Genomic DNA, 27,151 nt, shown 5'->3' with positions numbered 1-27,151 from the left:
TATTATCATCCAGGAGGGAAAATACACTTTGGATAGTAGGGACTGCATCTCTGCCTGTCCTGGTCAGGAAACACTTTGCAACTGTGATCTCCTCTGGCAGTAGTTGGATATTGTAATGTGTGGCGAGGGGTTGCAGCAATTCCACTGAGAGAAACTGGTCTGAGGCTGGATAACATGCCTGTATGCCTCTCATAAGTTGTTCTCCAACTCATGAGAACCTGCTCTCATGCTCTTGCAGCATTCTGTTGAGGACTGGATAGAACAGTCTCTGTCTCAGCTGATCTCCTGAGCTGAGGTCTGAGCTTGTGCCACAAGATGACTCAACTACACACTCGTCCATCCTTTTCTGCTTCCTCCTTTGGCTGGTAGTATGTTCCTCAATCCCAAGGCCATTACATATGGCCTTTGTCCTGTCATACATGTCCACTGCCATCTCTGAGGTGTGATAACCTTTGAGTGTGTCCTGCACTGTGCTTTTAAATAGTACAGAGCTAGAGCTAGGTGGTCTGTAGGTACTGTATATTTATTTCATAAATAGTGTTATTATTTATTTCCTCAATTTTTTTTCTGTGAAGATCCCGGAAAGGGTTATTAATATTAGGTTATGTGTGGCTTTCTGGAAAACAATAAATGTTTATGTTTAGGCACCCCTGTGATCGTCACACTTTTTCTGTTACAAACTGACCCCGGCCCCCACCAGAGAAGGGAAACGTTATGTGGCCCTCACAGGAAAAAGTTTGGGGACCCCTGGTCTAAACTATCAGGAACTAGAAGAGTGTGCAAGTAGAGTGAAGATTTCCGCCATGAAAATCTCCAAATCCCTAACGTTAAAAATGCAAGCTGAGGCAGGGCTCTATGCTAACTTTCTCCCCAAGGACCACACAAAGACATTTAGGAGCACAGTGAAACATTTTCAAGTAACAGAGCACATACCACCAAAATCACACATTGGCCCATGTCTACTAGACGCAAAGGTTATCGGTTGTCCAGCAGCTTTTGTATGTTGTAGTGTTGTCACGATAGCAACATTTTGACTTCGATACCGATAGGAAAGGTGATGGAATATATTGTTAGATGACAGAACATGGAAAGTTATTTATACAATTCTTTAATTAATTATAATTTTAATTAATATTTTGACGCTGTTGAAACGTAAATAAAAAATTATAGGATTATTCTGTTACAGCTGCTGAGCTCTGCTATATACCATTGAGGTTGGCCTAATTTACAATGATGTTGAGTAAACAGCATTTAAAAATGAATAAGACAAAATCAAAAGTAGTAACAGCCACAGCCAGGGCTTTTCTCTTCCCTGTGTGTGTCAGCAGGTTCCCAGGCCCATACATGGTCCTTCCTGTCTCTAACTCACAACCACTGTCTTCCTGGGTGTGGCCTACACACCTGAGAACCCTCACATCATCAAGGAGCCAGGATAAAGAGGCCTGCACTCCTGTCACTCCTTGTCCGAGTGTTGTTTTCACCTCCCGTGGTATAGGACTCTATTCAGACCTCAGCGTTCATGGAATCATGTCTTCTTGTGCCCAGTGACTTTTTGCTCCATACTAACTATTGTTTCTCTGATGCCCAGGATCTCACCTCTCCGGACTACACCTCAACCACGGACCCTCACCAGCCTGAACCATCATGGACCTCACACACACACCCACCCAGTCTGTCGCTCCTCCACTCCTTGACCCTTGTCTCTGAGCTCCTCTCACCACCTTGGACCTTGCTTCCCATACTCTCATTAAATATTCGAAACCGCTCCCTACTCCTGTGCCTGTGTTCTGCTCCTGGGTTCTAGAAAATACACCTAACCCTAACAAACACAACAAGTTTGAAGTTAAAAACAAAGCTAGAAACAGAACTAGCTATGCAATTGCTAACCTTGCTAACACAGGACTGGACTACTGTAACGGACTCTTCATCGGGATTCCTGGCAAGAGCATCCAAAAGCTGCAATACATCCAAAACAGCGCTGCCAGGATCCCGATGAGAGTCCGTAAACATGAGCACATAACGCCCATCCTCCACTCACATTGGCTCCCCGTCTCATCCCGGATCAACTACAAAATCCTGCTGCTCACCCATAACTGCATAAACGGACACGCACCCCTCTACCTACAGGAACTCATCACTCTACAATCCTCCACCCGTACCCTCAGATCTGCAGGTAGCCTGCTCCTTCGGGTCCCCAGTACCTGGCTCTGCACCATGGGTGACCGAGCCTTCTGCTCGGCTGCACCACGCCTGTGGAACAGCCTCCCCATCCAGCTGAGGGCACCACAGAGCCTGGACTCTTTTAACTCATTGGGCGCCATACCCGAGTATAGTCGGGTTTTGCCGCCATGCATTGAGCACCATACCCGAGTATACTCGGGTTTTGATCCTTTGATATTTTTCCTTTGATCCCCGTTCTATACACTCAGTATAGTGTGTCCTGGTTGTTGTAAACTGTGACTCCTACTGGTTGGCCGGGGTGCCTGTTCAGCAGGGAGGGGATCTGGGGGAATCGGAGGAGGCATGTGGTAGTTCTACACCCTCCCCAGGCCGACAGTGGGGCAATGTGTGCAACGACCAGGAAGGGAATTGGCATAATGACTAAATTGGGATGGGTGGAAAATACAGAAAGCCCAAAAAAAATATAATTTTTTTTTTCTTTTTGTAACTGTTTAATGTGCTGACAGCACAATATTGATGTGAATAAGATATTTGAATGCCTAGGTATATCATTGACAATAGGTTTACTATGGCATGTTGTAGACATGTGCCAGAGAGATGTGTAGTATCACCCTCTTGTATTCAAAAGGTGTAACTTTATACTGAAAATAATATTTCAATGGAAATCAATTGAAATAAAATGCTTGTCATTGATTGATTTGAAAAAGTATTCAACGATTCAGGTCTTTGGCCTGCTGACAGTCTATGTGTGATGTTTCATCCAAATCAGCTCTGTAGTTTGTGAGACAGACAGACACACATGACCAAACGCATACCTAGAGCCATATGAAATCCGCGATCACGGAATCGCGGACGGAATCGCGGAATTGAGCAATAAAAATAAATAATATAATTTTTTTTTTTTTTTTTATGTTGTGGGACTTGTACAGCACTTTGTTCAACATTGTCAGTGCTGTAAAGTTTAAACCTTTTTAAATCTTAGACAAACAAAACACTTTGCTTTCATGAAATATTGTAAGCCGTCATTTGAGGCTTTATAAAAGCAGCACAATGAACACAAATCTGTCAGTGCCGAGTCCGACCTCATCTTAAATAACAAACAGCATTGCTTGTTGTAGTTAACAAAGAGAGGCAGAGTTGATTTAGCAAAAAAATATATATATATCATTTATATTTTTATATTTTTTAATAATCAAATTTTATTTTCATATTCGAATCCCATGCCCATCGAACGAAGCTTCGAAGTATTTAAGACAGCCCTATTAAATGGACTGTTATATCTTATTAAATTGTGGACATTTATTCATTCCCACTTATTAGACACTATTTCTGATGGTAAAATGAGCGTACAAAGCAAAATACAGAATTCTGAAATATTAAAACGGAAAAAACGGAACTTGGAAAAAGATAAAATGGAATTTGGAAAAAAATAAAACGGATTTCATATGGCTCTACATACCCCCCCCCCCCCCCCCCAGGCTGCGTGTTGCTTTTTAACAGCGGAGCAGTGCAAGAATGTGACAATTTGACCATGTGACCGCGGCAACGCGGGAGAGCGGCAGTGCGGAAATAGGCTGTCTCTAAGACAAACTCTAACCTTAACCAGCTCCTTAACAGCGCCTAAACTTAACTGTTCTAACCTTAACCAACTCCGAAACAATGCCTAACCTTAACCTTAACCTTAACCATGCCTAACCTTAACCATAGAAAGAATATTGCCATTCTCTAAGACAAACTCTAACCTTAACCAGCTCCTTAACAGCGCCTAAACTTAACCGTTCTAACCTTAACCAACTCCGAAACAATGCCTAACCTTAACCTTAACCTTAACCATGCCTAACCTTAACCGGCGAAAGAATACACGTTAAAAAAAAAAATGTTAAAAAAAATTTTTTTTATGGGATTCGAACTCGTCAACAACGGACCGCAGGACCGCAGGACCGCTGCTCTGCCAGGTGAGCTGAAGCGCCGAATGAAAATCATGGCGGATTAGGGCGGTTACATAATTCCGCAAGCTCTGCCGCTCCGCTCGGAGCTCTGCCGCTCCGCTCTGCGGTTGCCGCGCCTGCCGCAGGGCATGTCGCAGCCAATCAGGGAAACCGCGGAAGCAAAAGCAGCACTGCTCCGCTGTTATTAAGCAATAGGCCTCCAGGCTATCGCCTGGCAGAGATAATAAAGAGAGGAAATATTTACTTTGGTGAGGTCATTGTGGGTTTCTTTGAGGTTCAGGGAGTGGAGACAAGAGTTTTCTTGTTTTTCTTTGGATGAATAAATTATAAAAGGTATGCGGACAGGCAGGGGATATTGGTGCAAGTGTTTTCCATTGTTTACTTTTCATTTGGCTGTGATGCGGCTGGCTTTAGTAATGTTTTGGCCAAGTTGTAAACATGTGCCAGATTGGGAAAGGGTATATGTACAACAACACCCGCCTGTAATTACTTAGGACCCAGTGTAGTAATTGGTTATAAAAAGACCATAACAAAGCACGCACACACACACACATATTATGCACATACACACCCAAACACACATAAACAGACACAGACATATACACACTCACTCAGTCCTCACTCATGCAACGAAACACGCACACGCGCACACGCACACACACGCACACACACACACAAACATTCACTGACCTGCCAGATGCAGGGGGAACTGTAACATGCTCCATGTCCACACAGCTAAGATGATATAGACCAGCTCAGGACTGTTCTCTCTGGGGGAGAAAGACAAGTATTCAGCTCTGTGTCAGTATCAATGCAGGTTAATGGGTTGAAACTGTTCTCTCTGGGGGAGAAAGACACGAAACTGGCCCCTGTAAATGTCCGAACACAACCCCCTCCAATGTACAGTAAATTACCAAGTATGGTCTTGTCAATAATCCAATGTACAGTTTTGTTTGTACAGTTGTACAGTGTCCCCCACCCACCCCTCCTACCCAACCCCCCCCCCCCCCCCCCCCCCACTCCTACCCCCCCCCCCCCCCCCCCCCACCCAACCACCTCCAATGTACAGTCCCCCCCCACCCCCACCTACCCAATCCAATGTACAGTTTCTACGTCAAATGTATATACTTTTTCTTTCTGGACTCTTTTTGTATCACAAACAGTACTGTAATTGCAAATCTGGTATGTCATAAATGTATAGATGTAGCAGTACTGTCTATCTGTATGTCATGTATGTTACGATTAATTGAAAATGGGGGACCCTGATGTAAACAAGACGAAAGTCTTTCTCTGGTCTGTATCCCCTTAACAATTGTATGTATTGAGCTGTACTGTACTGTACCCATTCTGCAATCTGTTAATAAAGTTTTCAATCAATCAATCAATCAATCAATGTCCAGCTCTGTGTCAGTATCAATGCAGGTTAATGCGTTGAAACTAGTAATTTCTAAGCGGGTCAATGGGTTGATATTGTGGCAGTTGTAAGTGGTACTGTATTATGCCTATCCGGGGGTGATTGCAGACATGACCGACAAAAGAAAGGTTAGCTGTGAATTTCAGTCAAGTCAGGTTAACCCTTTCAAGGTCTACATCCCACTGACCTCCTCCAGGAATACACCCCCTCCCTCCCGCACCCTCCGCTCATCATCTACTGGACTCCTCTCCATCCCCAGCTCACGCCTCAGCACCATGGGTGCTCAAGCTTTCAGCTGCTCGGCTCCCAGACTCTGGAACTCCCTGCCCCCCCCCCACATGTCCGACAGTCTGACTCACTCTCATCATTCAAATCACAACTGTGAAAACCCATCTGTTCAAACTCGCATATTCACTATAACCTCCGTCACTGTCCTATACCCCCTGCTGTTTGTTTGTTTGTTATTTTAACTTCACTGTTTTTTATACTTCCTGTCGTTTGTTTTATTTTTTAACCTTTACTTTTAACTGCCTTGCTGTGTTTCTTTCCTACGATCTGTAAGGTTGACCTTGGGTGTCGTGAAAGGCGCCACCAAATATAATGTATTATTATTATTAAGGTGTACAATCTCAAACGTGAGATGAGTATCTTAATAAAAGGGAACATTCCAATGACGGTCACAATGGCTACTGGTCATCGAAATCTATTCACCCTTGTGTTTCTAGGCAGCAATGACACTGCCAGCTTTGCCAGTTTTGTCTTTCAGCTTCCTACAAGCTTGTGACGCTGTATCTAGAAAGGGATATATTAGCCTCTCTGAAGTCCGTAAATCTTGATTGGAAAATGCCAAGCCCCTTATTCTATCTCTTTACTAGGGTAATGAGCTAGCTAAACAGCTTTGTGCTTATAGTTGTGTTGTTTATGCAGTATGGGAATATCCACATTAGCTCAGAGCATTTTTGTCACAAGTTCAGCTTCAGGAAATAGAATGACAACAGCAGAAGTGGGTGAGGGGTTATGAGTGGCCTCCACTGAACACATCCGTTCTGCCTGGCTGCACTCACGAGTAGGGAAGTTAGGAACCGGTTCCTATTAGAACCGGTTTTTTCGGTGCCCAACCCTCTACTCACAAGTATACTGGTCCAGGCTGCTGTTATTGCTCAGTTGGTGTTATTGCTCAGTTGGTGTGACACGGACACACTAATCTATAGCAGACCGGCGAGTGTATTTCTCACTCTCATTGACTATTGAAAACGTATTCGCTAAAAGTTGAAATATTCTTATATACTTAAAGGGGAACTCCAACATTTTGGGAAATTAGCTTATTTAACATCTTCCCTGGAGTTAGACAAGAAGATACATACCTTTTTTGTCTCTGTGCGTGCATTTTAGCTTTGGGAATAGACGCTCCGTTAGCATAGCTTAGCTTCATCACTGGAAGTGGGGGAGGGTTAGAGCCTTACAGTGCCTTACAGTGTATTGCAAGGTCTGACATTGACCAAACTTGATATGCATGACCTTGGTGGGCTCTAGGTCAACTCCTGAAAAGGGGGTCAATGTCAGACTTTGCAATCAAAAGCTAGGGGGCTAATAACCCTTGCCATAATTTCAGTGCGCCCCTAACTTTTGATTGCAAGGTCTGATGGTCAATGTCAGACCTTGCAATACACTGTAAGGCACTGTAAGGCTCTAACCCTCCCCCACTTCCAGTGATGAAGCTAAGCTATGCTAACGGAGCGTCTATTCCCAAAGCTAAAATGCACGCACAGAGACAAAAAAGGTATGTATCTTCTTGTCTAACTCCAGGGAAGATGTTAAATAAGCTAATTTCCCAAAATGTTGGAGTTCCCCTTTAAGAGCATGCTCTGCTGTCAGCGCTGTTGCTCAACAGTGCAGCATTTCCGTTGAAACTGACAATCACTGACATTAGTCACTGGTCACTCACTTGACGTCTGAAAGAGTCTCGCTGGTGAATTCCAAGATGTCCGCCGCCGTGCCCACGAAGATGAGCAGGAGCTGAGAGAGCTCGTCACGAGTGACTCCGCCTCCAATGGGGAGGAGCCACTTGCCCACGATGAGGAGGATGAGCAGGATCTGATGGAGAGCCAGGATCCAGTCGTTGGGACAGACCGACAGCAGCTGGTCGAGTCCCTGCAGGGGAGAGGAGAGCGGTTGTTGTGGTTAAAACCACAGACAAGTGTTTATTGAGCAGAAAACACACTGTTCGGGCCGCTCGCTATTATTCACAACAGAGAGTGAGGTGGAGAAGGGCTTAGTCAGGTCACTCGATAGATAGATAGATAGATAGATAGATAGATAGATAGATAGATAGATAGATAGATAGATAGATAGATAGATAGATAGATAGATAGATAGATAGATAGATAGATAGATAGATAGATAGATAGATAGATAGATAGATAGATAGATAGATAGATAGATAGATAGATAGATAGATAGATAGATAGATAGATAGATAGATAGATAGATAGATAGATAGATAGATAGATAGATAGATAGATAGATAGATAGATAGATAGATAGATAGATAGATAGATAGATAGATAGATAGATAGATAGATAGATAGATAGATAGATAGATAGATAGATAGATAGATAGATAGATAGATAGATAGATAGATAGATAGATAGATAGATAGATAGATAGATAGATAGATAGATAGATAGATAGATAGATAGATAGATAGATAGATAGATAGATAGATAGATAGATAGATAGATAGATAGATCTTTATTGATAATGAAACATATAGTATAAGGCCCACCATTATCAAAAGGATAAAAACACAATAAAGCTTACAGCTTATTTCCATTGCGGTCCTTCAGATTTCTGTGAGTAAAATGTACTGGTGAGTGTCTGCCTGGATGTGTGTAGGTGTATGAGAGTATGAGTTAGACTGGTTAGAGCCTTGTCAGAGCCTGTGGGTAAAGCGAGGGTGTGCCCACCACGCAGGGGGGAGGAAAACATAGGGAGATAAAAATACAGTAATAAATAATCAAATACAATAAAAAACAATGAATACAAATAATAAATATACCCCCAAATATACACCTATTTAAAATCCCTTATCCATAAATAAAAACAACTAAGATAGATACAATATAATTAAAACCATGTTCTGCTTCTCCTGATCCAGCTCTTTACTTTGCCTTTAAAAGAGGAATAGGGACTTATTAATTTAATGTCTGCTGGTAGCCTATTCCAATCTACTGCCGCCGAGTACAAGAATGAGTTTTGCCCAATGCAACTTTACATTTGACTGGGACTAGATCTGTAAGGCTCCCTCTAGTGCTGTGCCCATGTAAGTCACTGACCTTGGTGAAGTAATTTCTGAGGTAGTTTGGAACAACATTATTGACTATCCTGTGTGGACCATGCTGAGTTTGATTTGAGTTACTCTCTCATCTACTCCGAGCCACTTGAGGCTGTCGAAATGAGACTGTTGTAGGTGAGTCCCGGGATGTAACTGTAAAATGAGTCTAACTAATTTATGTTGTGCGGTCTGCAGCCTATTCTTCAGTGACACTGAATGTTGTGATGTGATGCTGGTGTACCAGCCTACAAGGAGGAACATGCGTAGTCAAATTGGCATTGAACCAGGGCCCCCGCTAGGATTTCCATTGCTGACCTGTTTACATAGGTTGAAATCCTAGTGAGGAATTTTACTCTCTGGTTGACCTTAGTGGCCACCTTTTGTGCCATGCTCTCTCCTGATAGGGTGTTGTCCAGAACACAGCCCAAGTAGGTTCATGGGGTATGATGGAGACATGAGATGGAGACATTCTGAGACCAGAGCTCCATGGGGTATGATGGAGACATTCTGAGACCAGAGCTCCATGGATGGAGACATGAGATAGAGACATTCTGAGAACAGAGCTTCATGGGGTATGATGGAGACATGAGATAGAGACATTCTGAGAACAGAGCTTCATGGGGTATGATGGAGACATTCTGAGACCAGAGCTTCATGGGGTATGCTAACAATGATGCCATCTCTTGGGTTTGTAACCATTTCCAAAGCATTTCTATGTAGGTTAAAACTAGGTCACACTTAGAGTAAAAGATATATAATACCACTTGCATTTACTCCACAGTAGATTTCAGTGAGAGAGTACTTGTACAGGCAGGAGCTTGACCCCATTTACTCTGCATTGGTTTGTGGCTATCTGAAGCTGGTATGTGGAACAGCGTGGATTGTGGTGAGAAAGCATTCTACCAATCAACATCATCATTGGTCAGTAGGAAATAGGACTAGGATTCCAAAAATCTGAACTATCCCTTTAAGTTTGTATTAAGGTATTCCTTTAGCTTCTGACTCCATTTAGGGGTTTTCTCTGTCATGTTGACCTGTAAACCCACTGTCCAGTCATGACTCAACTATTTACAAGACTGAGGAGACTCATTATATGATTGTGTAGAGCAAAGTAGAACTTCAAGATTCAATAGTGCAAACGTGGCTGACCTATCCGCCACGTTTGAGCCAAATCTGATAAGAAATGCATGAGTTAACATGGTTACAGACACACACACACAGACACACACCCTTTGTGCCTTGTGCGTGGGTGTAAAAAATGCAAGCTTTTCGGGAAAATAAGGCTTGCTTTTTCATCCACATGTGGCTACAGGCATCACATGTGGCTACGAGTTTGGTATAAAGGCTCTCTTGGGCCTACTTTGCTGAACGGTCGGTAGCCACTTAAAATTCCAACATGGCCACAATTTTTCAACATGGCTGCTACAATGGCTGATGAAATACCATTTCCGTCATCGAATTTGATAGGGCAGGCATATTTCAGTAACTTTTGTGCTGAATGATGTTTTCTCATCATGAAAAATACAAATATGCAGGAATAAAACTTCACTAGAACATGTTCATCTCATTCCTAGCAAAAATCAAAGATGGCCACACACAAAAACTGTCTATCCTCTTAACAACGCCCAGAAAAGCAGCAATTATTTTTACTTGAACTTGAGGATTGCATACTTTCTTTGCAAAGCTTATCTTTATACTTTATGCTCATGCATAGGCCTGGTCTCGTTTTTTTTTATCCACTTTTTCTCCTCCTGTTTTTCTGTGTTTTTTCTCCCATCCCAATTTAGTCGTGCCAATTCCCCCCTCCCCTTCCTGGTCGTTGCTCGCATGTGCCCCCCCACTGGTCTGTCTAGGGAGGGTTGATAGATACTATCGCATGTCCCCTCCGATACATGTGGGGTTAGCCAGCCACTTCTTTTCACCTGCCAGCGCGGACTCTCATTGGTGAGGTGTAACGTGTGGGAGGCTCACACTACCCTCACCATCTCCCTTCCTCGCTGTGCAGGCGCCCTGACCGACCTGTAGGAGTTGCTGTTTACAACGACCAGATTACCACCCACCGGCTTCCCTCCCGCTGACTCTGCCAATTGAGCCAGTATGACGGCCGGCCAAGCCGGAGGCAACGCTGACAGCCGGATTCGATACCAGTGTCTCTCGCATTGGTGACAAGCGCTTAGTCCGCTGCGCCACCCAGCCACCTAGGCCTGGTCTCTTTTGAAGGATAACACTCTGAGGTTTCCTACACAATAAAAAAAAATCACTTTTAGTACTAATGAAATAGAGTAACATAGGGCTGAACTTGAGTTGAACTTGAACTTGTGTACTCACATTTTTTTGTAGTGGTTGCAATATTCCAAATATATATATAAAAAAATTGGTATAGGCTGGGAAACACTGCAAATCCATAGCCTGAAGTCTTATGTAGTACAGGTCAAAATGTTATAAATATCCGTTCAGAAATGAGTCTTCTAGAGAGATATGTTTTGGCGAAAAATGCCAAATGCTGTGTTATTTTATAAATAAATGTATTTTATAAAATTGCGATTTATTTCAATTTCCTAATTTACCTTTGACCGCTAGATGTCTTCACCAATAAAATGGCTTCATCTCAGTAATTCATTCATTCCCTTAATTTAAATACAACTTTCTTTTCATGCCTGAAAATACTAGCTGTTGTTTAATTGTTGGTCATTAGCAATGCATGTCATATTTTCAAGTATAGTAGTGAGTTAGCCTCTGGCAGCAAGTTTGCCGGTTCCCGGCTGTATATGTGTACATATCACAATTGGACAAATTAACTTTTGATCTCCCGGGCGATGGTATGTCATGTCATTTTATTTTACTTACTCAGAAGCATTTTATATTACCTAAATATAAATTCCAGGCCACTTATTTGTCAAACACTTACTGCACTACACTGCTACCCTTTGCTTTGTCCGAAGTTGTTGAAATTGGACCAAAGTGTAGCAGTACATAATACTACCGTGAACCAGTAAGCAGCAAGTATGGCGCAAGGCAGCAGGATTTGGGCATTCAACTTCTCCATTTCTGCTGTCAATTCTTGCATTGAATGTGGTCCTTATCTTAAATTCTAGGGATGTCCCGATAAAAAAAATTTGCTCCCGATCCGATCCCGGTCATGTGATTTTGAGTATCTACCGATACCGATCTTTCCCGATCCGATAAAAAAAAATTATAATTTATTATTTTTATCCCAATTTCTCACATTACATTCACCCTGAATGTTGACGTTATCCAAGTGAAAAGTTAACTTCATTCAAGCAAGGCATTGCAATCAGTGACATCAGGGGTAATGACTGGGAGATAGATATACATCAATAGATCTTACCTTGAGGTAGGACTCATTTAGATGTATTACTCCTCTTACATTCTCCCAAGAATCCAGTTTCTTACACTGAAATCAGATTAAATGTATCAGTAAATGAAGGACAGATTCCAAAGATTTCAGTGAATGTGCTTGATAAACTTCAAGTAACTTATGTAGTTTAAAGGAACACTTCACCCAAAAATTATCATTTGTATATCAATTGATCATTCCATGATGCCTTGAATTCATCAAGATATTTTTTCTCCATGCCTCTGGAGAATCCAAAAAGCGGGTACTCCCTCTCAAGGGTACGATCTCACATGCAAAATTTGAATTTGGAGAATTGAACATTCTGATAATGATGATGTGACAATGACTACAGGTCATCGAAAGCTATGGATTTTGAGAATTCCAAGATAGATAATTCAGAGACATGTACACAATGGTCCTCATTCTCGAACATGTCCGTAAGTCCGTAAGTGTTCCTGAACGCGTGAAACGGTCTCCGTAAGTGTTCGTAAATCGTGTTACGAAGGAATGCCCTGGTAACTTTCATGTACAGTATGTCTGTTCGAGAATGAGCACCAATGTGTGTTAAGTGTGAGATTCCTGGGCCCTCATTTATCAATGCTGCATACGCACAGAAATGTGCGTAAACCGTGCGTACGATCATTTCTAAGCAAAGTGTGGGATTTATCAATATGAACGTGTGCTTGAGATTGTGCGTACATCTACGCACAGCTCCGACCGTGCATACATGGCACCAAGTGGTAGAATAGGAAAACTGCAACAGACGGAATAAGCATTCATTGCTCCGATAATGTTGGGAAACACGGCGATGGCGTAAAATCTTCTCTTGACCTTGGCCTGCTGTTCTTATTGATATGGGTATTGTATGTAGTTGGGGGTTGGGGAAATTATGACATCCAAAACTGCGGGAATAATCCTGCTCATCAAGGGTTGGGAACTGCCAGAGCGATCTCCAATCTCATGCTGGAACGTGCCGGTGGGCAAGAATCCCAGGGTGGAGAGGACTTTAATGTGCACGGCACGGGGATGGCATTTGTGCGTTTTGTTTCATGCTCCAATTTGGGTCCCAAATTGCGGTACAAATCAAGGAGAATGTGTCTCGGGTAGCGGACTCTACTGATGAGCCACTCCGTGCTCTCTGCAAAGATCTGGAGTTCTCTGAAAACACCCTCCCCGCGGAGCGCACCTTGTGACAAGATAACGCAAGATAACTTACTTTACTTACGCCTGCTACCCCTTCTGGGGCATAGGCCGCCAACAAGTGATCTCCAGGCATCTGTCTTGAGCTGTTCTCTCCAGTTGGTTCCAGGTCATCTTCATGGTCTTGGTGTCTGCCTCCAGGTGTCTGCGCCAGGTGTTTCTTGGGCGACCCCTTTTCCGAAAGAAGGGTGGTCGGCCATGTGGCTTCCAGAGACTTCTGGCTTTCACCACATGGTGTCATAGACCTTCTTATCGAAGACCCTTCCCTTCCCTGGGCCAAGGTGTTGATGTCTTGTTTATCTCTTGTTGGCGTTTCTGTAACAATATAGTGTTTTACGGGGTGGGGATGTTAGCCCCTCGCCCAACCCCCAACCTGGAGGGCCAGGTGCTAGATAAGCCATGCTGCATTCATTCGGAAATACCTATTCCAAATAGGGCTGGGCGATATAACGATAACGATAAATATCGCGATATATTTTAATAATCGATATCGAATATCGAAATTTAAAAAAAATAAAAAAATAGTTGTTTTTTTACTTTACTTTTTTTTTTTACCTGCAACATGGCAGTTTTAAAACCAGAGACAGTGGACAGACTTGTCTTTCTTGCCTGCAACTTAAAGTAATGGCTTTGCTTGTCCAAATGACAATACTGACCAAATTGAGATTTATTTTTCTCTTGTCCATTTATTTTGTTTGCTTTCTAATTTAAAATACAGTTTGAAACCGTCTGTACACAGTAGGCTATGTGTGCTAGCAGAACTAGACTCCAGTCATGAGTCACGGTGCACATGTCCACCAAAAAAGCGCCAAAAGATCGAAAATAAACTAGCAGAGCCAGAACTGTTCAACTCCCCTGGAGCCACAGCCAGCAGAGAAGCCGGTTTACTTTCGCTTTTAAACCAGCTGCAGCCTGAGAACTGGAGTGTGAGGGGATGTAACACTAAAGATGGCGGCAATGACAAAGAATTGCTGCAAAATAAACATACATCTGTTGTTAAAAAAAAAAAAAAAAAAAAAATTAATACTTTAACAATTCGATAATTATCGATATCGAGAAATATGATAACATTATCATATCGTTATCGCGATATGATTTTTTTCCATATCGCCCAGCCCTAATTCCAAATGCTATTTATATAGGGTTTGACAACAATTACACTCATGTCGCTATTTTACAATTAACTATAATTAATTACGAGTCATACAGAACTCTAATGCATGAAAGCTTATTTATTGCGTCTGTTGCAGTTTTCCTACTCTACCGCTTGGTGCCATGTACCCGCGGTCGGAGCTGTGCGTAGATGTACGCACAATCTCAAGCACACGTTCATGTTGATAAATCACACATGTTGCTTAGAAATGATCGCACGCACGGTTTACGCACATTTCTGTGCGTACGCAGCATTGACAAACGAGGGCCCAGGTCTTGGGAGTCTACCTGCGGGTCGCTGCCTTTGTTCTGCTGGTGGTGCAGCTCCAGGAGCCAGATAGAGGGAATGATACTCGCGAGGAACAGGAGGATGGCTGGAGAGAACCTGGGAGAAGCAAATTCAAGATTCAAAATGTTGGTCACTGTTGGTCAAATGTTGGGCTATGGCCCAGTCTGATTACATTATTATCATTTAGTAAATTTCAACCAATTATTTCAAATAGTGGGCATCTAATTTAGGAAGTGTTTGTGTGAAGCATTACAAAAAAGAATGATTTATTATTCATTTATAATCTTCTGACTTTGATGAATGAACGAATGAACGAACGAATGAATGAATGAATGAATGAATGAATGAATGAATGAATGAATGAATGAATGAATGAATGAATACCACGCTCCCTACCTGTGGAACAAATTACCTGCCGTCATCAGGGGCGCCTGCTCTGTCGAAGCTTTTAAATCCCTGCTTAAGACCCATCTTTTCTCTCTCTCTCCTTCAACCTCACCTGATCGGGGACTGACCTTTAGATTAATCTGTCTAGTTTAGTTAGGATGTCTATTTTCCCCCATGTCTGCTTTTTTGCAGCACCACAAACATGGGAACTCTCTAACTCCCCCCCCCCCCCCCTCCCTTCCCCCCCCCCCCCCTCCCTTCCCCCCCCTCCCTTCCCCCCCCCTCCCCTCCCCCCCTTCCCCTACAATGACGCAAGCTGTCTAACGCCTGTCCCGTCTCCCTGTCTCCCTGTGAGTTGCTGTCCTGGAGTGTTGACCGGAGTGTCGGACGTCCCGTGATGAAGGCTGGGAGGATGCAACCCTCTCTGCGTGCCCTCCTGTCTCCCTGTCTCCGGCGGCCTCGTAGTGGTGACCGGAGTGCTGGACGTCCCGCGATGATGTCGGGGAGGTTGCAACCCTCTCTGCGCCGCCCCCTATCTCCCTGTCTCCGGCTGCCTCGGAGCGATGACCGGAGTGTTGAATGTCCCGTGATTAAGACGGGGAGGACGCGACCCTCTTTGCGCCACCCCTGTGCCTCAAATAGATTCGCTATCAGCTCTATCTTTAATCTTTCAAAATGTTCAGTTGCTATCAGCTCTATCTTTAATCTTCCAAAATGTTCAGTTGCTATTGCATGCACTCATCTGTGTTTCACTACACACTTGAGTGCATGCTTACCAACTGTTAGTCTGCAACACTACTAGACATCTAAGAAGGGAGATCCCCCCTTGAATGGCCCTTCTAAGGTTTCTCTCCTCCACACTGCCTGTGGAGCATTTTTTCCCTATTGTTAGGTTTTAGTGAGTTTTTCCTTACCTTCGCGTGGGGTATGTCTGGGAGTGCTTGCATTCTTTCATTTATTTGCATTTATTTTAAATTTGTTGGACCTTATGGTGTTCTTGTTCTGTTCTTGACTTATTGTTATGTTTCTTCTTGACTTGTTTAACGAAGACGTGTACGGCCCATGGGACATTAACGTGTGTTGTCGGGCCTTACAAATACATTTGATTTGATTTGAATGAATGAATGAATGAATGAATGAATGAATGAATGAATGAATGCTTGCTTTATTTAACAGATTGCAGAATGGGTACAATACAGTACGGCTCAATACACACAATTGTTAAGGGCAGGGGAGGAAACTAACTTTTTGGCTTACCAGCCAACTGGCGGGTATCTGATTTTTTTTACCAGCCAAATGGATTTTTTACCAGACAAAAAAAATCGCTAATTGTGATAATTACTTCTTTGTACGTCTTCGTCTAAATTGATTTTCAATCATAGTAAATTAATCACACTGTCTCTACTCTTCAAAATATTACATCATTAAATCACATATTAACATGAAAGAGGGAACTATTCTGGACTGGGTTGGGCAGTGAAAGATGCTGGGTTGGGCTGGTCTAGGTTATACTGAATGATGAATTGAAAATGGGGGACCCTGATGTAAACAAGACGAAAGTCTTTCTCTGGTCTGCATCCCCTTAACAATTGCATGTATTGAGCCGTACTGTACTGTACCCATTCTGCAATCTGTTAAATAAAGTTTTCATTCATCACAGCTCAACTACTAGGAATGTGTGTCTGACTCTTAAGTGCAGGAAATATTCATCAGAAAGGGGGGACATGATGGAGGGAATGGAAAGAGCAGGTTTGACAGGAGCAGGGTTGAAGGGATTGATTGATTGAAAAGTGTATTAACAGATTGCAGAATGGGTACAGTCAGGGGAGGAAACTAACTTTTTGGCTTACCAGCCAACTGGCGGGTATCTGATTTTTTTTACCAGCCAAATGGATTTTTTACCAGACAAAAAAAATCGCTAATTGTGATAATTACTTCTTTGTACGTCTTCGTCTAAATTGATTTTCAATCATAGTAAATTAATCACACTGTCTCTACTCTTCAAAATATTACATCATTAAATCACATATTAACATGAAAGAGGGAACTATTCTGGACTGGGTTGGGCAGTGAAAGATGCTGGGTTGGGCTGGTCTAGGTTATACTGAATGATGAATTGAAAATGGGGGACCCTGATGTAAACAAGACGAAAGTCTTTCTCTGGTCTGCATCCCCTTAACAATTGCATGTATTGAGCCGTACTGTACTGTACCCATTCTGCAATCTGTTAAATAAAGTTTTCATTCATCACAGCTCAACTACTAGGAATGTGTGTCTGACTCTTAAGTGCAGGAAATATTCATCAGAAAGGGGGGACATGATGGAGGGAATGGAAAGAGCAGGTTTGACAGGAGCAGGGTTGAAGGGATTGATTGATTGAAAAGTGTATTAACAGATTGCAGAATGGGTACAGTACAGTTCAATACATACAATTGTTAAGGGGATGCAGACCAGAGAAAGACTTTCGTCTTGTTTACATCAGGGTCCCCCATTTTCAATTAATCATAACATATTGGAGTGTGGAGGAAGTGGACAAGGCATTAAGCAAACAGGACTGAAATGGGGGACCCTGATGTAAACAAGACTAAAGTCCTTCTCTGGTCTGCATCCCCTTAACAATTGTGTGTATTGAGCTGTACTGTATTGTACCCATTCTGCAATCTGTTAATAAAGTTTTCAATCAATACTGGGTTGGGCAGTGAAAGAACCAAGCATTTCACTGTAGTGTAATAGCTAAATAAAACAACTTGAATTTGACTTGTTACATTTGCACTCTGGTTGTATGCCAAATGTATTCTGGTTGTACTGTACTTGTGCTGTAAGATGACAATACATTGGAACCGAATCGACAACGCTAGGGGTTCAGCGGGTGTATTCTGAATGCCAAATATGACAACATCACCGTTGTGAAGGGCATATGGGCGAGTGGTGATATGCTGGGAAACCCGGTAATAATAAAATGTCACTCGGCTGCATTTAAGCAAAGCCGCTCAGTATAGTCCACTATGTTGAATGCGCGTTATGGTAGCTTGTTACATGCTAGGTAGCTAGCCGGCTAATGTTGTTGACTTGTCATTCTCATCCGACTCGAAGGAGACGCGTCGCGTGCTGTTGTTCGCCCCCATGTCAGACCGCACCGATATCCGAAAGCGACGACTCTACATGCAATTATTTTCATCCACTCATGTGTTTTTGTAAGTTTGTCTACGTTGTCAAGCCGGCTGCGGCCTGCCGGTGGCAGGAGTTTGTAGGTCTGCGCGCAGTCAGTGGTCTGTCCACTTCCCCTAGATGGGCGGCATCTTCTAGAAAACGAGTGTTCATTGGAGGAGCTTAGAGCGCATCTGTACAACGATGATGTTCATTGGTTATGGTCTGATTATTATGTAGCGCAAATGGGAGGAATCAAGGGGGGAGTCAGAGTTCGGTTTGTGTCAGTGAGCGAATCAGCAGATTGCAGAATGATTTTTTTGTTTTGTTTTGTAATTACTAGTACTCGCCAGACTGGCGAGTGCTCTTCATGAATTACTCGCCAAACGTAAAAAATACTCGCAATTGGCGAGTAAAGTGGCCTAATTTCCTCCCCTGTCCATGAGCTAACGTTACTGTTTAAACAATGACCCAGTCAACTATTCACTTTTAGTTTAATACATGACGAGGCATTGTCTAACGGTATCTAGCTGGCTAGCTACTGATAGCTGCTGATATCAACAAATGCTCCAGCAATAGTCTACTCGAGTGCATAATACCTCCGTTCCCTCGTTAGCTAGCTTAGCTAGCTCGCGTTAGATCCATCTGTCCCAGTAAACTAAATTGTCTTAACGTTATCTACCGGGCTAGCAGTAGCTACAGATAGCTCCTGATATCAATGTCTTATAACATTGATTGAATGCGTATTCTAGCTGAGGGCATGTTGAATGTGATTTGACAAAAAAACCGTAACGTTAAATAGGGTCCAGCTGCATCGCCGGAGAATCCTTGCATGCTGAATGTAGGGTCTAGCTGAATATAGGGTCTAGCTGCAGGGCCGGAGAATCCTTGCTGGAGCTGGAGGCTACTCAAGTATACACACAGACAGTGGAGCTGTTTGCAGATAGCAAGCATTTTGACTTATTGCGTGGTGGCGATGTCTCGCAGATAATACAACTACAAGTATGATTATATAATATATTTTTTATTTAAAAAAAAAATTATATAAAATATATATATATTTTTTTTAATCAAAAAATTTTTGGCAGGTAAGAAATATGCTTGGCGGGTAGACTCTTCCCATCTACCCGCCACTGGCCGGTGAGTCAAAAAGTTAATTTCGCTCCCTGGTTACATTTGTGACAACATATACGATATGCAAATATACAGTACTGTTACCCATAGATCCTAACTGGGGAGGAGACTGTACATTAGGAGGGGGTGGGTGGGTGAAAAAGTATACATACGGTGGGGAGAGAATATATACATACGGTGGGGAGGAGACTGTCTATTAGGAGGGGGTGGGAGGGGTGGGGGGTTTGGACATTGGACATGGACATGTTTCGCAATTATGCCACATCAATGTGGAATGCCCTACCCACAGCTGTAAAGGAATGTGAATCACTACCCACTTTCAAAATCACTCTCAAAGAGCACCTACAGGAGACTGCAATTCGAAACTGGCCCCTGTAAATGTCCTAACCCAACCCCCTCAATGTACAGTTACCTGCCCCCCCCCCCCCCCCCCCACCTCACCCACCCAACCACCTCCAATGTACAGCCCCCCCCCCCCACCCCACCTACCCAACCTTCTGGTATGTCATAAATGTCTAGATGTAGCAGGACTGTCTATCTGTATGTCATGACGTATGTCATATATGTTATGATGAATTGAAAATGGGGGACCCTGATGTAAACAAGATGAAAGTCTTTCTCTGGTCTGCATCCCCTTAACAATTGTGTGTATTGAGCTGTACTGTATTGTATCCATTCTGCAATCTGTTAATACAATTTTCAATCAATCAATTCAATCAATCAATCAAACATTTACGCTGGCCAGTTTAGAATTGCAGCCTCCCGTAGGTGCTCTTTAAGAGCGGTTTTGAATGTGGGTAGGGATTCACATATTTTTACGGCTGTGGGTAGGGCGTTCCACATTGTTGTGGCATAATTGCTAAATGTGTTTAGTCCCTTGTTTGTGCTGAATCTGGGTTGCATCTGGGTTGATCAGGAGGGAGCTAAAAAAATTGTAAAACAAGTCATTCATTTTCATTAAAGCTTAAGATTTTTTTTAACAACACTTATCAACGTGAGCCACATGACACTGTAACAATAAATCATTCAGAATAATAGTTGTTATATTAAATAAAAAAAAATACGCATTGCAATGAGGAAGCCATTAATCATTGTTCAAACAAATCAAGCTGTGTTTATATTTAGGCAGAGGCATATGGGTCTTCTTCAGGAGGGGAGGAACACCCACCCCCCCCCCCCAAGACAGTCCCATGACAAATGAGAGTGACTGGGAGTGGGATCAGGCAGGATATAATGGCTTTCTAGGGAGGGGGTGGTGGGACAGGAAGGGTTGTATCCTATGCAGGAAAGGAAAACTTATGGGGAAAAAAATAACTAATATTGTATTTATTAAATAAAAAAAAAAACTACTTCATAGTGGAAATTAGTCCAATCTAGGCCATCACACTGAATGAATGAATGAATGAAAACTTTATTTAACAGATTGCAGAATGGGTACAATACAGTAGCCTACAGCTCAATACACACAATTGGGGCTGCAGACCACAGAAAGACTTTTGTCTTGTTTACATCAGGGTCCCCCATTTTCAATTCATAGTGATAATAAGAAAAAACAATGGGTTAATTGCCAAAGACCATGCATATCTTAACGTTTTAATTTTTTTGAGTAAGCTGCATAGTAATAACATAACTACAAACAATTATTACACGCACGCACACACACGCACTCTCTCTCTCTTACCATTTATAATCTTTCCCTTTTCTCCTCTTCAAGGTAACGACCATCTCAACGACGAGAGGTAGGAACAGGAGCGCCAGAAACCAATAGGTGTTGTCATTCTTCACCCATGTCACTCTCCAGAGCCCGATCAGTGAGACGAGGATAAACAAAACCCTTGTGACAACCGCACATGTGAACTTGATCAGAGATAGCATGTTGCTATTGCAACGGATCCGTCCCGTTATATCCGCGAAAAGGTCCCAATTTCAACCGACCGGCGACTACAGGGTTTTGAACTGCAGCCGAGTTTCCCACAAAGTCTATCTCACGAGATAAAGCTGGGAACGAGGTTACACACAAAGTCCCCGTGAAGTTTAGGCTCCGCCCTACAGGGACTCAGCAATTGGCTGGGAACTGATTGATTGATTGAACAATTTATTAACAGATTGCAGAATGGGTACAGTACAGTACAGCTCAATACTACATACAATTGTTAAGGGGATGCAGACCAGAGAAAGACTTTCGTCTTGTTTACATCAGGGTCCCCCATTTTCAATTCATCATAAATACATTACATAGTTCAGACGTGGTGGTGATGACTCTCTTGCATGACATTGACAAGGAGCCCCATTGTTTGTGATAATAAAGTGCAGACGTCATCATTAGTGCAAGACATAAATAAAAGCCGCAGCCTGAAGTTCTCACATTATTTATGCAGATGATTCATGAATGACATCATGAGAGAGAAAATGAAAAGAGCTCTTTCAGTTGCATGCAGAAGAGGGCAGCGTCAGCCAGCTTGCTTTCATAGCCTACTTTGAGCTAATATCATGACATACAGGGAGCTTGCAGGATGAGTGTAGTAGATGGTCACATTTTGGTTGCATGGGTTGTTGAATATTTTTTTATTTTGTTTTAGTATTTAGTATTTTAGTATATTTAGTTGGCACAAATTTGTCCATATTTAGGCTATATATCCATGACAAAAAAAACTATTTGAAAATCTCTCCAGCCGCAGGGTTTAGTTATCAGTGGTGGGGCAACCCATTCGTTTACATGTGGATTGCAGACTGCACCTTTAAAGCAACAACACGTCTTTATTTTTCTTCTTCTATTAATTAGATTGGATTAGATTAGATTAGATTAAAATGTATGGTCATTATACAGTAAAGTACAGTGCAATGAAAAGAAGTTTGGCATCCAACCAGAGTGCAAATGTAATGGTAAAGTGCAATAGTAATATACAATGTACTACAGATGATTAAACTGGGTATAACATAATGAATTAGTAATAGTGCTAATCAGATGTATGTACAGAGTTGTAGTATTAATATACATACAGGTATAAGACACTATGGTAGTAAGTCATACTGGCCAGCGGTGTAACTAAGAGTAGGTAAGGGATATGTACAGATATCGATAAAAAGGTATGTACAGACAGATGTGGATATACATATACAGTAAGAATAAATACATATATATATATATATATATATATATATAGTATATATATACGGTATATAAAGCATTATTGTACATGCTATCATACACAGTTATATGGGTTATAGCAGGAGTATATACGTAGGTATAGAGAATTTCCTGAATTTCCCCAAGGGGATCAATAAAGGAATATCTGATCTTATCTTAAAAGGATTATATGCAGGTATATTCAGACAGATATGGATATATGTAACGGATGGTATCGTGAAGCGCAGTCAAGAAGGGCTGGGGTGAATAGCGGTGCTATGGGTTAAACTCACTCTCACATCCTCAAAAGTTCAGCTCCAACTCCATAGTGAAGTTCGCAGACGACACAGTGGTGGTGGGGCTGATCTCAGACAACGACGAGAAGGCCTACCGAGAGGAGGTTGAGGTACTGGAACGTTGGTGCCAGGACAACAGCCTGCTCCTGAACATTGGTAAAACCAAGGAGCTGATCGTGGATTATAGGAGAGGACAGCAGGAGACACACACACCACTGATGATTAACGGGGCTACCGTGGACAGGGTGAGCAGCTTCAAGTACCTGGGGGTCCACATCTCAGAGGATCTGACATGGTCAACACACATAGACACAGTAGTAAAGAAAGCGAAGCAGCGCCTCTACCACCTGAGACAGTTAAGGAAGTTCAGAGTATCGGGGAAGATACTCCAGTCCTTCTACTCAGGAGCTGTAGAGAGCATCTTGACCGGAAACATCACTGCCTGGTATGGGAACAGGACAAGAAGGCCCTACAGAGAGTGGTGCGCTCAGCCGAGCGTACCACGGGTATTGCGCTACCTCCCCTGCAGGCTCTATACAACAAGAGGTGCAAATCCAGAGCCTGCAGGATAATGAAAGACCCCCACCACCCCAATAACAGCCTGTTCCAGCTGCTGAGGTCAGGCAGACGCCTGCGAACCCCAGCTACTAGGACGGAGAGGCTTAGGCTAAGTTTCTTCCCCCAGGCCATCAGAGCCTTGAACAATGAACATTGAGAGACACAGAAACTGAACTATCCACACACAAGCACACACTAGCACATACACGACATGCACGCTGAGCACGCTCACACACTAGCAGCCACTTTAACACTCATGCCGCACACACGCACACTTATGGCCAGAGGAAAGGCCACTTAAATTAGTATAACATCAGGAACAGTGTATTGCACTACTAAAGCTACCTAGCATGTCCTATATGCTCTGTAAATACTATGTACAGATACCGAGATGGCACACCATGTACCTGTTTATTGCACTGTTGTTTTTTATTGGATTCTATTATATGTTGTACCACTGTATTTTTATTGGACTCTATTATATGTTGTACCACTGTATTGCACATCGTCGCGGGCAAGACCAGCCGCATTTCATTGTATACCTGTATGCCGTGACAATTAAAACTCTTGACTTGACTTGACTTGAAGACGCATAAACCCAGCACTTAGAAGTGAATTCACCTCTTGGTGTGGCGGTCAGTGTTGCTGCCCGCCGTGTGGGAGACCGGGGTTCAACTCCCACTCGGGACATCGAAGTTTGAGGTGACGTTGTCACAACCGTTACATATACATTATGTGGTAAATGTAAATGTATATATAAGGTATATACAACACAATTGTACATGCTATCATACAGAGTTATATGGGTAGACTATAAAAGTTTGAGGTAGGTGTGATTATTATGATTACAGTGTAGGGCAGTTGTAGACAGTGAAATCAGTATGTAGGTATACATTGAGTATAGGCAACAGACTTCTAAGTTTGTACAGTATGGATAACAGAGCCTATAGGAGGGTGTGTAGGCAATGGAATTCACCCACCCTCTGCTGTGCTTTCTGGTCTGAGACAGTTCAGTTGCCATACCAGACTGTGATGCAGGTGGTGAGTATGGCGCACCTGTAAAAGTTCACCATCTGAGGAGACTCTGGTCCAGTTCTGGAGCGTGTACAGAGCAAGACCGCCGGTACTTCAACACGCCACTCACCTTCGCTGCTCTAGCCTCAAATGGTCTGGTGAGACACAACACACAGCCAATGAATACAAAACATTTTTATTCATAAAATAATTAATTCATAAAATAATATTAATTCATAAAGATAATGGAAAACACATTGCCACTTTAAAGCCTAAGCGGTAAAGATACAATACAGTTTGTAGAAACATGACAAAAACAAACAATACAAGGTGTATTCACTTCCAGCTGTGTGCATTTTCTTTTATTGTGTTGTAGATTATAGTAATTGTGTAATAGAGCACATTTGTCTGCATAAAAGCTATAAGGCTGCCCCGCTATAGTCAATTAGTTCGGTTTGATCTTAGTCTTGTTTTCCCCCCATTCTGAATGATGTTTCCTGAAAAATTATAAGCACATCTCTGGTGAGATTTACAGTAACGAGATTTAAATATGTGTTTTTGCTAATTAAATTGATTAGTTGACAAAGACAGCCATAATAAAAGCAATTATCCATTATCGAATCAAGAATCAAGTTGTTCAGTATAAACCCATTTCAACCCCATCCACAGCTCTAATCATATTCACATTCAAACATGGTGTGCAGTACAGAGTAATGATATTTCATGTAATGTGTCATATATTCATAAGCACATTCAATATCAGTGGTCTATCTCTCCAAGCAGGGAAATTATACATCATTTCCATATCTACCCTGGACTGATAAGTCTAAAACACACACACACACAAACACACACACACACGCACACACACACACACACACACACACACACACACACACACACACACACACACACACACACACACACACACACACACACACACACACACACACACACACACACACACACACACACACACACACACACACACACACACACACACACACAGGCACAGACACAGACACAGACACACACAGCTGGTTGGTCAGTCTGTCAGTAAGTCTGTCTGTCTGTCTGTCTGCCTGCCTGCCTGTCTGTCTGTCTGTCTGTCTGTCTGTCTGTCTGTCTGTCTGTCTGTCTGTGTGTCTGTCTGCCTGTCTGTCTGTCTATCTGTCTGTCTGTCTGTCTGTCTGTCTGTCTGTCTGTCTGTCTGTCTGTCTGTCTGTCTGTCTGTCTGCGTCTGTCTGCCTGTCTGTCTGTCTGTCTGTCTGTCTGTCTGTCTGTCTGTCTGTCTGTCTGTCTGTCTGTCTGTCTGTCTGTCTGTCTGTCTGTCTGTCTATCAGCCAGCCAGTCAGTCAGTCAGTCAGTCAGTTAGTCAGTCAGTCAGTCAGCCAGCCAGCCAGTTTTAGATTAGATTAGATTAACTTTATTGTCATTACACAGTACAAGACAGTGCAACGAGATTTTGTACGTCTAACCAGGATGTGACAATCAACAGTCATTTGCAATATAAAACACATATAAATAAAAACTGTACAGTAAAGTGCAATGGTTAGCACAATGTGAAATGGTGAAAAATATACAATACAAAATACAATACAAAATATAATAAAAAATAATCATTAAAATAAAGTCTACATAAGCTATGGCTATATACACAGGTATACAGTGAGGTGCAGTGGGCTATGTAGAGTTTTGATTCAGAAGTCTGACAGCTGAGGGGAAGAAACTATACGTGGTCCTGTTGGTTCTGCCTGGGAGGCTGCGATAGCGTGCCCCAGAGCGAGTACCCCGCAGGCGGGTGAACACTGAACAGTCCATGGTTGGGGTGAGAAGCGTCTTTGATGATATTCCGTGCTCTCCGTGAGCACCGCTTCTCATAGATTGATGAGATGGGGGGGAGTGGGGTCTTGGTGATGCGTTGGGCTATTTTCACTACCCTCTGCAGTGATTTCCGGTCCTTAACGGTGCAGTTGCGTACCAGACTGAGATGCAGGTGGTGAGGATGCTCTCAATCGTACAGCGATAAAAGTTCACTAGCACGCGAGGGGATAGGTGGAGTTTGGCCAACTTCCTGAGGAAAAAGAGGCGCTTGTGGGCCTTCTTGACCAGGGTCGAGGTGTTGGTGGTCCAGGACAGGTCCTCAGAGATGTGGACTCCCAGGAATTTGAAACTACAGACACGCTCAACCTCCTCTCCATTGATGTGGATGGGGCTGTGCGTGCCTGTTTTAAGTGTCCTGAAGTCCACCACTATCTCCTTAGTTTTTTTGGTGTTGAGGGCCAGGTTGTTGTTAGCACACCACAGAGCTAGGTACTGGACCTCCTCTCTGTACGCCGACTCGTCATTGTTGCTGACTGGTCCCAGACTAGACATCACTCAGGTGTATTATTGATGCTCTCATTGATACTATGTTTGTGTGCGTGCGTGCGTGCGTGCATGCGTGCGTGCGTGCGTGCGTGCGTGCGTGCATGCGTGTGTGTGTGTGTGTGTGTGTGTGAGATATATAGAAAGAGGGGGGGTGAGAGAGATGAGGAAGGGGCAAGAGAGAAAGAGAGCTGGGAGAGTGTGTGAGAGAGAGAGAGGGGGGGGGTGATTACTCAGCCCTTG

At 42.9% G+C, this 27,151-nt stretch overlaps 1 protein-coding gene across 1 annotated transcript in view; it reads right to left on the bottom strand.

The window, feature by feature from the left end:
• Window positions 1–26,917, bottom strand: part of LOC311234761 (transmembrane protein 26-like) — a gene marked incomplete at both ends in the record, with an annotated part of 35,553 nt that extends 8,636 nt beyond the window's left edge. Inside the window, 6 exons of the mRNA XM_084322005.1 lie at window positions 4,821–4,900; window positions 7,490–7,695; window positions 12,229–12,294; window positions 14,878–14,974; window positions 21,228–21,380; window positions 26,523–26,917. Coding sequence (XP_084178131.1) covers window positions 4,821–4,900; window positions 7,490–7,695; window positions 12,229–12,294; window positions 14,878–14,974; window positions 21,228–21,380; window positions 26,523–26,917 — 997 coding nt within the window. The remainder of the gene's footprint in view (window positions 1–4,820; window positions 4,901–7,489; window positions 7,696–12,228; window positions 12,295–14,877; window positions 14,975–21,227; window positions 21,381–26,522) is intronic.
• Between the last annotated feature and the right edge of the window lie 234 nt (window positions 26,918–27,151).

Source organism: Notolepis coatsorum, assembly GCF_963971535.1.
Source record: "Notolepis coatsorum genome assembly, chromosome: 9".
NCBI classification, from domain to species: domain Eukaryota; kingdom Metazoa; phylum Chordata; class Actinopteri; order Aulopiformes; family Paralepididae; genus Notolepis; species Notolepis coatsorum.
Note: the sequence above shows the minus strand (reverse complement) of the source record. Positions and strands in the feature narration are given on the sequence as shown.